Genomic DNA, 14,142 nt, shown 5'->3' with positions numbered 1-14,142 from the left:
AGGGAGCGGGGAGCACAGGGGTGGGATGGGATGGGAGTAATATGAAACTGTACTTGAAAAATAATTAAATAAAAAAATTGGGAAAAAAATAAATGTGCTTAATGTACTTTATTCACAGCCTCTCTCTTATCTATAGTAAACAGTAAAGTATTTTGATAATTTTTTAAAAAACAGTAAATGGGAACACAACTTGGTAAGAAAAAGCTATAGAGACATCAAAGAAAAAAAATAAGACTAACAGCCTTTTCATTTATAGGGCTATCAAGTCTGTTAGCTGATCATTCCTAAATACCACGTGACAAGGTTGAGTTAATGCAGAGGCAGGGAGTGATCTGAGAGACCACTAATCTGTGTTAATGGTGCAGGTGCCTCAGTGATAAACATTTTGTGTGTAATTTGGTGCATCAGAACAACTGTGGTCACCAGGTTATCAAACAAAAGCTTTTTTAGTGATTTCTGTTTGTGAAGTAATTGGTTTTTTATGTATACAGAAACATGTTTATATCCGCAAAATAATTTTTTTACTAATCAGTTTTTACTAATAATTTTTTCGATAATCAGTTGTCAAAGCTTGAAAAACAACAGCAGAGGAAAGAAAAGACCAGAGCCAAAGGGCCTTCTGAATCAAGCAAAGAAAGAAATGTTCCTCGAAAAGAAGACTGCAGTGCCAGCAGTGGGGCTGAGGGTGATGTGTCTTCTGAACGGGAACCATAGACTTCAGGGATGGAACTCAGGTAGGAGGGTCTCTTCCCTGCATGGTTCCATCTTCCCATATTTTGGGCAACCAGCAATAAATAGAGAACAGAATGGCTATTGATGTTGAATTCATTTTATGAACATGCATCTATTGCTTCCTTAAATTCAATGACTTAGAAGATGGAGAGAAAAGTCAAAATATGGAAGAGGGAGGTACCCATGGCCTGGGGTATTCACCTAGGAGGTTCTGTGTATTTTACCTTCTTCAGTTGCCTATGTCAGTTGACAACTGCTGCTACTATTAGCATTTATAGAGTGTTCACAGATCCAGAATCTAGACCAGGAGCTCCACATGAGCTCTTGCCATTGGTCCCTCCTCTCCATTCTTCTTCTTGGCATCTCCTATGGCCACTATCATCATTTGTGGTAGCCTCCACTCATAATTTCCAGCCTAATGTTCTACTGTCCTTCACTTCATCTGGCATGGCATTGCTAGTTTACTTTTTCTTTTCTTTTTTTAAATATATTTTATTGATTATAACATTACAGTTGTTCTATTGCCTTCCCTTCATTCCCCTCCACCCGCACACTCCTTCCCCCACCATTCTCCCCCCCCCTTAGTTTATAACCACGTGTCTCAAGTTCTTTAGATTGTATATTTCCCCCACTATTCTTGCCCTCCCCCTATCTGTTTTCTACCTACTGTCTATGCTATTTTCTGTACCTTCTCCCCCCTTCTCCTCCTCCCACTCCCCTGTTGCTAACCCTCCATATGTTCTGCATTTCTATGGTTCCACTCCTGATCCAGCTGTCCTCTTGGTTTGCTTTTGTTTTAGGTGTGGTTGTTAATAACTGTGAGTTTGCTGTCCTTTCACTGTTCATATTTTTTATCTTCTTTTTCTTATATAAGTCCCTTTAGCATTTCATATAATAAGGGCTTGGTGATGATGAACTCCTTGAACTTGACCTTATCTGAGAAGCACTTTATCTGTCCTTCCATTCTAAATGAAAGTTTTGCTGGATAAAGCAATCTTGGCTGTAGGTCTTTGGATTTCATGACTTGGAATACTTCTTTCCAGCCCCTTCTTGCCTGTAAGGTCTCTTTTGAGAAATCCGCTGACAGTCTGATGGGTACTCCTTTGTAGGTGACTGTCCCCTTATCCCTTGCTGCTTCTAGGATTCTCTCCTTCATTTTAGTCTTGGCTAATGTAATTATGATGTGCCTTGGTGTGTTCCTTCTTGGGTCCAACTTCTTTGGGACTCTCTGAGCTTCCTGGATTTCCTGGAAGTCTATGTCCTTTGCCAGACTGGGGAAGTTCTTTATTATTTGTTCAAACAAGTTTTCCACTTGTTGCTTTTCCTCTTCCTCTTCTGGTACCCCTATAATTCGGATGTTGGAACGGTTAAAGATGTCCTGGAGGTTCCTAAGCCTCTCCTCATTTTTTTGAATTCTCATTTCTTCATCCCTTTCTGGTTGGATGTTTCATTCTTCCTTCTGGTCCATTCCATTGATTTTAGTCCCAGTTTCCTTTCCATCGCTATTGGTTTCCTGGACATCTCCCTTCATTTCAATTAGTTTAGCCTTCATATGTCCCTCTAATTTGTGACTATAATCAACCAGTTCTGTGAGCATCCTGATAAACAGTGTCTTGAACTGTGCTTCTGAGAGGCTGGCAATCTCTTGGTCGCTTAGAGTTATCAGCTCTGGGACTTTGAGTTCTTCTTGCGCCATCTTTTGGGCTGTTCGTGCCTGTTCCATATCAGGATCGGAGCCCTAGGTGTTCACCAGAGCAGGGCAACTCAGTCGCTGGGTTGTGACATTGTATGGAGGGTGGGGTCAAAGAGGACCAATGGCCTCCCATCTGCCGCCTCCCGCTGTGGCCGCCACAGGTACTGCAGCTGTCACCGTCACCGGGGCCCATGCGTTTCATCCCACTGCACGCGAGTGCACCACCACCATTAGCCCTCCACCACTGGGTTCGCCTCCTGGGGCCTGCATAGTCCGTCTCACTTTGTGTGAATGTGTGACTGTGGTCAGTCTGCCCCACACCCTGACTGGGTCTGGGCTGCCTGCACACCTGGGTCGGGGGATCTTTCTTGCCTGACCCTGCTCTGCTGCTGGCTCCGCTCCTCTTACCTTCCCGGTTGAATGGTTCGTTGTTGTCGGACTTCTGTATAATTTAATTTTCTGTTCTTTGGCTGTGTCTTTTTTCTCCAAACCTTTGTTGTGTTCAAACTTGGTTGTGAGAGAAGGCACAGTGTTTCCACCTATGCCTCCATCTTGGCGGAAGTCCTACTTTTTCTAAAACAGCGTTTTATTCTCATCACTTCCATACACAGGAATGGATCTCAGTCCACATAGTGATTTGATGTTAACTCCACTTCCCTGCTTGAAGATCAGAGGCCTCTAAAACTTGATCCATTTGTCTTAAGTTCATTTCCTCAGTGAACACATTATCAAGAGCCTCTTACTTGGAGTTCACAAGTTCAGGGAGAAGCATAGAAATAATTATGCTGCAGCATGGTGCACTGTGGTGGTGATGGGATGTGGGATGGGGTGGAGATGGAAGTCAGGGAGGCTCCATGGAGGAGAAAACTCTGGAATTGGACACGTAGAAATGGGGAGATAAGGGGTGAGGGTAGGGAGCTGCCTAAGCCTACAAAAGAGCAGGTGCTAATGCTGACGGTGAGGGACAAGGGCAGATGAGTGTTGGAACAGAGGTACTGAAGAATGGCTGGAGTGTTGGTTACAAATGATGGTGGGGGTTGTCCGGTAAGCATCTCTGAATTTAGAGAAGTAGGAGGGTTCTGGGCCATAGAGATCTGGGTGCAACTTTGAGAAATTTGGATTTCATCCTATAGTGCTAGGAATCCCCTGAAAGGTTTTAAATATACAAGAAACATAATCAGATGCCAACTTTAAAAAGATCACTCTAATGAAATATTGTGCAATGAGGCTGGAAGGAGATAGGCCACTTTGGAGGCAATTCCAGAAGCCAAGAGAGAATCAAAGTCTTTGAAACCTTCAGTTTATAGACTGGTTCAAACCAAGTCAGCAGACAGGTTTATCTTAGAGATGCCAAATGCCTTTGTGAGGCAGGAGAACATTTGTAAGGTTTTCTGCCTTCTCTTTTCCTTATGAAAAGGAAGAGGATAGAAGTCTATCTATGAAATGTCCTTTAGAACACACATTATTAGATAATGAGGTATATTACCAAGACCATAGTGATAATTTGGTGCAATAGAAACCAGCTTTTAAACATAAGCAGAGCAAAGGAACAGAATAGAGCTCAGAAAAGAAGGTGAATGGATTAGCCAAAGAACATACTCATATATGTGTAACTCACAGACACAGACAACAGTGTGGTGACAACCAGGGGGACGGGGGACAGGAGCGGGGTGGAGGTGAGCAAAATGAAGAAAATGAGGATGTCTGTAATAGTGTCAGTGGTTTTAAAATTTTTTTTAAAAAGAATGCATTGTGGATTTATGGATAGTCCCACCAGGCTGGGGTGGGAGGTGGCAGATTGCAGGGTAGTTTTTCTGGAGCTGCTTCTCAAACTTCCTCTGCCTCTGGGGAAGAGGAAACATCTCAGCACTTGCTTCTGGTCCCCAAATGAAGGATAAAGGGCCGGTTAATATGATTACCATGATGGCCAGGGAGCTATTTATTAGGCCAAAATTTCAAAGTGCACAATTCCTTGGTTCAGAAGAAGAAAAATCTCATCTGATTTTCCTTCTTGGGCTGAGGCCAGCTGCCCAGCCTTCATGCTCTTTTACTCTCTTGGCCTCACTCAGGCATGGCACCATTTCTTTTCCCTTTAGTGTTAAGATTATGAAGAACGGGCTGTCCCCTGGTTAGCTGTGACCTTAAACAAGTTAGAAAAGTAAAATTTTAGACCCCCATGATGAACTCGATGAATAGAAAGGAAATAAAAATACAGTGGCACTTCAGCACTTGTTAATTCATTCTGGAACTTGTGTCAAGTGCCAAAACCAATGAGTACTGAATGTGACGAGTGATGAAGCATTTTCTCTTGTGGGGCAGTGTCATGACTCATACAAGTTCTAGCACGTGTGATGAATCCTGAGCAAGTGCCAAGAGCTGAAACATTTTTTTTCTTGTCAAAATTCAGTGAGTACAGGGTTTGGTGAGTTCTGAAGTTGATGAGTACCAAGATGTGATTGTATAAGTACTCATCTTCCAGTAACCAAATCCAGCTTATTCACCTAAACACACACACAAACACAAAGACAAATTCAAATGTTTATTGGAGCTTTGTATTTTTTTCAGATAAATACATGTTATTTATGTATTTATTTTAATTTTTTGTTTCACATTTCACTTTCTTTTTTTAGTATTTTTTCCATTACCATTTATTCCCCCACACCCTCTTAAATCTCCAACCATGCCCCCCGCCAGAATCACAACAGTGTTGTCCATGTCGCTGAGTTCTCTCTTTTTTTCCTTGATTCCTCCACCTCCCCAAACCTCACCCCAGAGCTGTCAGCCTGTTCTCTATCTATGAGTCTGTCTCTGCTCCTTAGTTTAGTTTTTTTTATTAGATTCCACATATGAATAAAATTATTTGGTACTTGTCTTTCTCTGAATACTTATTTCACTTAGCATAATGATCTCCAGGTCCATCCATGATGTCACAAAGGGTAAATTTTCTTCTTTTTTATGGCTGAATAGTATTCCATAGTTGTTTTATTCACTCATCCACTGATGGACACTTGAACTACCTCCAAATCTTGACTATTGTAATTGATAGTCAAGGTGATGAACATAGGAGTGCATGTATTCTATGGTATTAACATTCAGTTATCTTTGGATAAATTCCCAGAAGTGGAGTTTCTGAGTCATAAGGCAGTCCCACTTTTAATTTTTTGAGGTATCTCTATACTGCTTTTCACAGTGGCTGCACCAATCTGCATTCCCACCAACAGTGCACAAGGGTTCCCTTTTCTCCACATCTTTGCCACCATAAGTTGTTTGTTGATTTAATGATGGTAGCCATTTTGACAGGTGTGGTGATATCTCATTGTGGTTGTAATTTGCATTTCTCTGATGATTAGTGACATTGAGCATCTTTTTATATGTCTATTGGCTATTGTATGTCCTCTTTGGAAAAGTGTCTATTCAGGTCCTTTGCCTATTTTTTAAATTGGATTTTTTTGGTGTTGAGTTTTATAACTTCTTTATACATTTTGGATATTAAGCTTTTGTCAGATGTATTGATGAATATGTTCTCCCATTCAATGGGTAGTCTTTTCATTTTATTGATGTTTTCCTTTCCTGTGAAAAAATGTTTTAATTTTATATAGTCCCTTTTGTTTATTTGTTCTTTTGTTTCTCTTGACAAAGAGATACATCAGCAAGTATACTGCTACAAGAAATGTCTGAGATTTTACTGCCACTGTTTTCTTCTAGGATTTTTATGGTTTCTAGTCTAGCATTTGAGTCCTTAATCCATTTTGAGTTTATCCTTGTGTGTGGTGTAAGAATGTGGGCTAGTTTCATTTTTTTTTTTTTTTTGCAGATGTCTGTCCAAAATTCCCCACATCTTATATTAAATAAACTATCTTTATCCCATTCTATGTTTTTGCCTCCTCTGTCAAATATTAATTGGCTATAAAGGCACGGGTTTATTTCTGGGCTCTTTGTTCTATTCAATTGATCTATGTGTCTGTTTTTATGCAAATACAATGCTGTTTTTATTACTAAGGCATTGTAGTATAGTTTCATGTTAGGTAGCATAATTCCTCTACCTGTGTTCTTCTTTTTCAGGATCACTGTTGCTATGTGGGGCCTTTTATGATTCCATCCATATAAATTTTTGGAGTATTTGTTTTAGTTCTGCAAAATACACCATTGGGATCCTGATAGGTTACATTGAATCTATAGGTTGTCTTCAGTAGTATGGACATTTTAATGACATTAATTCTTCCTGTCCACACACAGTATATGCTTCCACTTATTTGTATCTTTTTCAATTTCTTTCTTCAGTGTCTTATACTGTTTCAAGTACAGTTCTTACACATTCTTGGTTAAATTTATTCCCATGTATTTTATTCTTTTTGAAGCAATTGTGAATGGGGTTGTTTTCTTACTTCCTGATAATTCATTATTGGTATATAAAAATGCAACTAATTTCTGAATATTAATTTTCTATCCTGCTACTTTACTGAGTTCATTTATCAGTTCTTGTAATTTTTTTGTGGAATCATTATGTTCTCTAAATACAGTATCATGTCATCTACAAATAATGGCAGTTTTACTTCTTTCTGTCCAATTTGGATGCCTTTACTTTTTTTCTTGTCATATTACTATGGCTAGGACTGCCAGTACTATGTGGAATAAGAGTGGTGAAAGTGGACATCCTTGTTTTGTTCCCAATCCTAAGGAAAACGTTTATAGTTGTTTTCCATTGAGTATGATATTGGTTTTGAGTTTGTCATAAATGGCCTTTTTTTTACATTGATGTATGTTTCTCTATTACCAATAGTTTTTGTTGAAAAACAAAAAGTTTTTGTTATAAATAGGTGCCAGATTTTATCAAATGCTTTTTCTGCATTCATTTTGTTTATGTGGTATATGAAATTTATTGATTTTTAAAATGTTGTTCTGACCTTGGATCCTGGAATAAATCCCCTTTGATTGTGGGGCATGATCTTTTTGATGTATTGCTGTATTCATTTTGCACATAATTTGTTGAGGATTTTAGCATCTATATTCATCAGAAATATTGGCCTATAATTATTTTTTGTAGTGGCTTTCTTTGGTTTTGGAATTAAGATAATGCTGGCCTTGTAAATAAACTTGGGAACCTTGCCTTCTCTTGGTTTTTTTAAGTAGTTTGTGAAGGAAGGGTATTAGTTCTTGGAATGTTTGGTAAAATTCACCTGTGAATCTGTGTGGTTCAGGGCTTTTGTTTGTTGGGAGTTTTTATAAATTACTGCTTCAATTTTGCAAGTTGTAATCTGTCTACTCAGATTCTCTGATTCCTCCTGATTTGGTTTTGGAAGATTGTATGTTTCTAGGAATGTATTGATTTTGTCAAGGTTGTCCATTTTGTTGGTATATAGTTGTTTGTAATATTTTCTTATCATCCTTTGTATTTATTTACTGTCAGCTGTTATTTGTCTTTAATTTCTGATTTTATTTATTTGAGTCCTCTCTTTTTTTCTTGACAAGTCTGGTTAAGGGTTTGTCAATCTTGTTTATTTTCTCAAAGAACCAACTCTTGGATTCATTGATTTTTTCTATTTTGTAGAATATTTTATTTATTTCTGCTCTGATTTTTATTTCCTTCTTTTCTGCTCACTTTGGGCTTTGTTTGGTGTTCTTTTTCAAGTTTCTTTAAGGATAAAGTGAGATTGTTTATTTGAGCTTTTCCTTATTTTTTTGGATTGGCCTATAACACTATGTATGAATTTCCATTGTAGGACAGATTTGCAATAGCCACTTCTCTTTTTCATTTGTTTCAAGGTATGTTTTTATTTCTCTCTTGATCTCATTGTTAACCCATTTATTGTTCAACAACATTTATTTAGCTCCCATGTCCTTATGTGTTTTTCATTTTTCTTCTTGTGATTGATTTCTAGTTTTATGGAACTAGGGACATTATGGTCAGAAAAGATGCTTGATATGTTGTCAGTCTTCTTGAATTTATTAAGACTTGTTTCATGTCCTTACATGTGGTCTATCCTAGAAAATGTTTTATATGCACTTGAAAAGAATGTATATTCTGATACTTGGGGTGAAATGCTCTAAAGATGTAAGTTAAGTCCATTGGATCTAGTGTGTCATTTAAGGCTGCCATCTCCTTGTTAATTTTCTTCCTGGAAGAACTATCCGTTGACGTTGATGGGGTATTAAAATTCCCTACTTTCACTGTATTTTTGTCAGTCTCTACTTTTAACACCATCAAGATTTGCCCTACATATTTAGGTGCTCCTGTGTTGGGTGCATGATTTTTTACTAGGGTTATACCCTCTTATTGGATTGTTCCCTTTATCATTATGTAGTGTCTTCCTTTGACTCTTACTATAGCCTTTGTTTGAATGTCTGTTTGGTTAGATATAAATATTCCTACATCATCTTTTCTTCCTTTCCATTTACATGGGACATCGTTTTCCATCTTTTTAACTTTCAGGTTGTGTGTATCTTTCATTATGAGGTGAGTCTCTTGAAGAGTAGCAGGACCTCCAAAAAAACCCAGAATTATCTTCTGGAAGGCTGGTCCATTAGTATAGGCTTCCCCTGCTACGTGAGTGTTCCAGAAATTCATGTGAATCAGTGTACCAGTTGGTGTTGTTGAGAGACTGCATTTGGCTTTTGTGAAATTTTTTGAAGACTCTTTCAGTGTGTTTGCCCATTTCATAATGGGTCATTTATGAGCGTACCTACCCACACATTGCTGAGTGGTGAGCAGTTTTTGACCAGAAATGGCATAAACATGAACCCCACACTCCATATTCACCATGTCTCACTCTGAGCAACTTTTTTTTTTGTTTCCATGGATGAAAAAATCCTCAAAGGGAAACATTCAGCCCTGTGGAAGCAGTAGTGCAATAAACATCAGAGATGTTTATTTGATACCACTAAAAGGCATCAAAATTGAAGGGTTCAAAAACTCTTTTGAGCAATGGAAAAAACATATCAGTAGGTGTACTGCATCAAATGGAGAGTACTCTGAAGGTGAGTGATTTAAACATATAAGAATAACTACACAATTTTTAATAAATAAAATTTGATGTTTTGGGGGTTGTCCTCACATGGTCTTGTTTTCTTATCTTTCCATTGATCCTATGTCTTTTGATTGTGCCATTCAAGTATTTTGCATTTAAAGTCATTAATAATAGATCTATATTTATTATGATTTCCTTTTTTTACTATGATACTCTGTTTTTTTCTTCTCCTTTTTCTTCCCCTCCTCCTCCTCCTCCACCTCCTCCTCGTCCTTCTTGCAAGCCCTTTGTTTGATAGTAACAAACTAACTTTTCTTTTCTGGGAAGCTCCTGATTTCTCCTTTAGTTTTATTTTTGTTGTTGTTTTTTTAACCTTTTATTGATTATGCTATTAGAGTTGTCCCATTTCCCCCCATTTGTTCCCCTCTGCCCTGCACACCCCCTCCCACCCTCATTCCCCCACCTTAGTTCATGTCCATAGGCCACATGTATAAGTTCTTTGGCTTCTACATTTCCTATATTATTTTTAACCTCCTCCTGTCTGTTTTCTACCTACCATTTATGTTACTTATTCCCTGTACCTTTTCCCCCATTCTCCCCTCCCATTCCCTGCTGATAACCCTCCATATGATCTCCATTTCTGTGATTCTGTTCCTGTTCTACTGGTTTGCTTAGTTTTTTTTTTTTTTTTTAGGTCCAGCTGTTGATACTTGTGCATTTGTTGTCATTTTACTGTTTGTATTTTTAGTTTTCTTTTTCTTAGATAAGTCCCTTTAACATTTCACGTAATAAGGGCTTGGTGATGATGAACTCCTTTAACTTGACCTTAACTGGGAAGCAGTTTATTTGCCCTTCCATTCTAAGTTATAGCTTTGCTGGATAGACTAATCTTGGGTGTAGGTCCTTGCCTTTCATGACTTTGAGTACTTCTTTCTAGCCCCTTCTTCTCTGAAAGTTTTCTTTGGAGAAGTCATCTGATAGCCTTTTGGTAACTCCCTTGTAGGTAACTGTCTCTTTATCTCTTGCTGCTTTTAAGATTATCTCCTTTTCTTTAATCTTGAGTAATGTAATGATGATGTGTCTTGGTGTGTGCTTCCTTGTTTCCAATTTTGGGGGGATTTTCTGAGCTTCCTGGACTCCCTGGAAGTCTTATTTCCTTTGCCAGATTTGTCAAGTTCTCCTTCATTATGTTTTCAAATAAGTTTTCAATTACATGCTCTTCCTCTTCTCCTTCTGATACCCCTATGATTCAGATGTTGGAATGTTTAAAATTGTCCTGGAGGTTCCTAACCTTCTCCTCATTTTTTTGAATTTTTGTTTGTTCATTCTATTCTACTTGAATGTTTACTTCTTTCTCCTGGTCTAAATTGTTGATTTGAGTCCCAGTTTCCTTCCCTTCACTGTTGGTCCACTTTATGTCACTTTTCATAGCTTTTACTTTTTTCTCTATTTTGCCACCATGCTCAACCATTTCTTTGAGCATCCTGATTAGCAGTGATTTGAACTCTGCACCTGGTAGGTTTGATCTCTCTTCATCATTTACTTGTATTTTTTCTAGAGCTTTGATCAATTTTTTTCATTTTTGCCATTTTTTTTCCAACGTGCCTGTTATGTAGTAAGGAGCAGAGCCTTAGGAATTCACCAGGGTAGGACAATCCACATAGCTATGCTGTGGCACTGTATGTGGGGGAGGGGTCTGAGAGGGAACAATACAGCCCACTCAGCTCTCTGCTTCCAGTCATCTCTGCTTCTACCCACAAGCAAATCAGACCCTTTTGGTGCTGATTCCTGGGTGAGTGGTTTTGTGTTCATTCTAGGACCCTGTGGGTCTCTCCAATGAACTCTTCTGTGAGGCTGGGAGTTTCTCCCACTGCCTCAACCCCCACAGGTTTTTTCAGTCAGAGGCTTTGAGGCATTTTTTCACATCAGAACCCTAGGTTGCACACTGTTGTCTCTCTTTCCAGTTGTTCCTCTCAGAGTCTATCCTCATGCAAATGTGGGACTGCCCACTTCACCAGCCACCACCTGCCATCTTGCTGCTAGGCCTCTTCTCCCACCTACCTGTCTCTGGCCCTCGTACCAGTTTGGATGAATGTTTCTTCTTTAACTCCTTTGTTGTCAGACTTCCATACAGTTTGATTTTCTGGCAGTTCTGTTTTTTAAAATTTGTTGTTTTAATTACTTCTGTTTTTTAAAAAATTTGTTGTTCTTTTGGTTGTACGAGGGGGCATAGTGTATCCACCTGTGCCTCCATCTTGGCAAGAAGTTGATCTCCTTCGATTTTAAATGATAGCCTCACTACGTAAAGAACCTTGGTTTTATGTCCTTGCTTTTCATCACTTTGAATATTTTAGGCCAATCCCTTCTGGCCTGAAGTGTTTCTGTTGAGAAATCAGATAACAATCTCATGTGAGTACCCATGCCTTGTAGGTAACTAACTTTTTAATCTTAAAAGCCTTTTCTTCTGGCTTTTAAGGTTCTTTTCTTTAAGCTTTTTCATTTTAATTATGATGTGTTTTGGTGTGGGCCTCTTCACATCTATCTTTTTTGAGACTCTCTGTGCTTCCTGGAACTGTGTGTCTATTCCTTCACAAAGTTAGGGAAGTTTTTTGTCATTATTTCTTCAAAAAATTTCTCAATCACTTGCTCTCTGTCTTCCCCTTGCAGAACCTCTTGATGCAAATATTGTTGTGCTTCATGTTTTCCCAAAGGTTTCTTAAACTGTCCTCACATTTTAAAATTCTTTTTTCTCTAAAAGCTTTTACACTAAGATCAGGGACAAGACGAGGTTATCCGCTTTCATCACTTCTATTCAATATAGTATTGAAAGTTTTAGCCACAGCAATCAGACAAAAAAAGGAAATAAAAGGCATTCAAATTGAAAAGGAGGAAACAACACTGTCATTCTTTTCAGATGACATGATAGTGACATGGAAAATCCTATAGACTACACAAAAAGTGCAAAGCCTAATAAATGAATTTGACAAAACAGTGGGTTACAAAGTCAATATTCAGAAATCAAAGGGAGTTTTATATACTAGCAATGAATTGGCAGAAGCAGAAATCAAGAAAAAAATCCGATCCAATATAGCAAAAACAAAAATAAAATATCTGGGAATAAACCTAACCAAGGAGGTTAAAGACCTGTATGCACAAAACTATACAACACTGAAGAAAGAAATCAAGGAAGACACAAACAAATGGAAACATATACCGTGTTCATGGATTGGAAGAATTAACATCATCAAAATGTCCATACTTCCGAAAACAATTTACAGATTCAATGCAATACCTATTAAAGTACCAAAGGCATATTTCACAGACATAGAACAAACACTTCAAAAATCTATATGGAACCATAAAAGACCCCGAATAGCAGCCGCGATTTTGAGAAAGAAGAAGAAAGTAGGAGGGATCACAATACCTGATATCAAACTGTATTACAAGGCCACTGTAATCAAAATAGCCTGGTACTGGCATAAAAACAGGCACATAGATGAATGGAACAGAACAGAGAGCCCAGAAATAAACCCACCTCTCCACAGTCAATTAATATTCCACAAAGGGGGCAGTAACATAAAATGGAGTAAAAATAGCCTCTTCAACAAATGGTGTTGGGAGATCTGAACAGCAACATGCAAAAAAATGAAACTTGATCACCAACTTAACACCATACACCAAAATAAATTCAAGGTGGATAAAAGAGTTAAATATAAGCTGTGACACCATTAAAGTCCTAGAGAAGAACATTTGCAGGAAAATCTCAGATATTTCACACAGCAATATTTTTACTGATATGTCCCCTAGAGGAAGGGATATAAAGGAAAGAATAAATAAATGGGATCTAATCAAAATAAAAAGCTTCTGTGTGGCTTAAGAAAATAATATTAAAATAAAAAGAGAACCAACTGTATGGGAAAACATATTTGCCAATGGTACCTCACACAAAGGTTTAATTTCCAAAATATACAAAGAACTCACACGACTTCACTCTAAGAAGACAACTAACCCAATTAAAAATGGGGAAAGGACTTGAACAGACACTTCTGCAAGGAGGACAGTGGATCCAGAGACACATGAAGAGATGCTCAATATTGCTGGCTATCAGAGAGATGCAAATTAAAACCACAATGAGATACCACTTTACACTGGTCAGAATGGCTATCATAAACAAACCAACGAAAAAGAGATGTTGGAGAGGTTATGGAAAAAAGGGGACCCTAGTTCACTGTTGGTTGGATTGCAGACTGGTACAACCACTATGGAAAACAGTATGGAATTTTCTAAGAAAACTAAAAATGAACTTGCCTTTTGACCCAGCAATTCCACTGCTAGGAGTATATCCTAAGAACCCTAAAACACCAATCCAAAAGAACCTATGCACCCCGATGTTCATAGCAGCACAATTTACAATAGCCAAAATTTGGAAGCAACCTAGGTTCCCATCAGTAAATGAATGGATCCAAAAACTATGGTACATGTACACAATGAAATTCTATGCAGCAGAAAGAAAGAAGGAGCTCCCCCCTTTGCAACAGCATGTATGGAACTGGAAAGTATTATGCTGAGTGAAATAAGCCAGGTGGTGAAAGACAAGTACCATATGATCTCACCTTTAACAAGAAACTAAACAACAAATCAAACAAGCAAGAAAGTATAACCAAAGACACTGAAATAGAGAACAGGCAGACAGGTACCAGAAGGGAGAGGGGAGGGAATTCCGGGGTAATAGCGGAAGGATTCACAGGAACA

At 38.2% G+C, this 14,142-nt stretch overlaps 1 protein-coding gene across 1 annotated transcript in view; it reads left to right on the top strand.

Annotated features, from left to right (window-relative positions):
• DTD1 (D-aminoacyl-tRNA deacylase 1) overlaps positions 1-14,142 on the top strand; it is a 275,745-nt gene that overhangs the window by 227,892 nt on the left and 33,711 nt on the right. The window contains exon 5 of the mRNA XM_037057031.1: positions 562-734. Coding sequence (XP_036912926.1) covers positions 562-714 — 153 coding nt within the window. The 3' untranslated portion in view covers positions 715-734. The remainder of the gene's footprint in view (positions 1-561; positions 735-14,142) is intronic.

Source organism: Sturnira hondurensis, unplaced genomic scaffold (genome assembly GCF_014824575.4).
Source record: "Sturnira hondurensis isolate 20B ecotype Veracruz unplaced genomic scaffold, ASM1482457v3 Scaffold0009244, whole genome shotgun sequence".
Taxonomy (NCBI): Eukaryota; Metazoa; Chordata; class Mammalia; order Chiroptera; family Phyllostomidae; genus Sturnira; species Sturnira hondurensis.
This window is presented reverse-complemented; position numbering and strand designations above follow the sequence as displayed.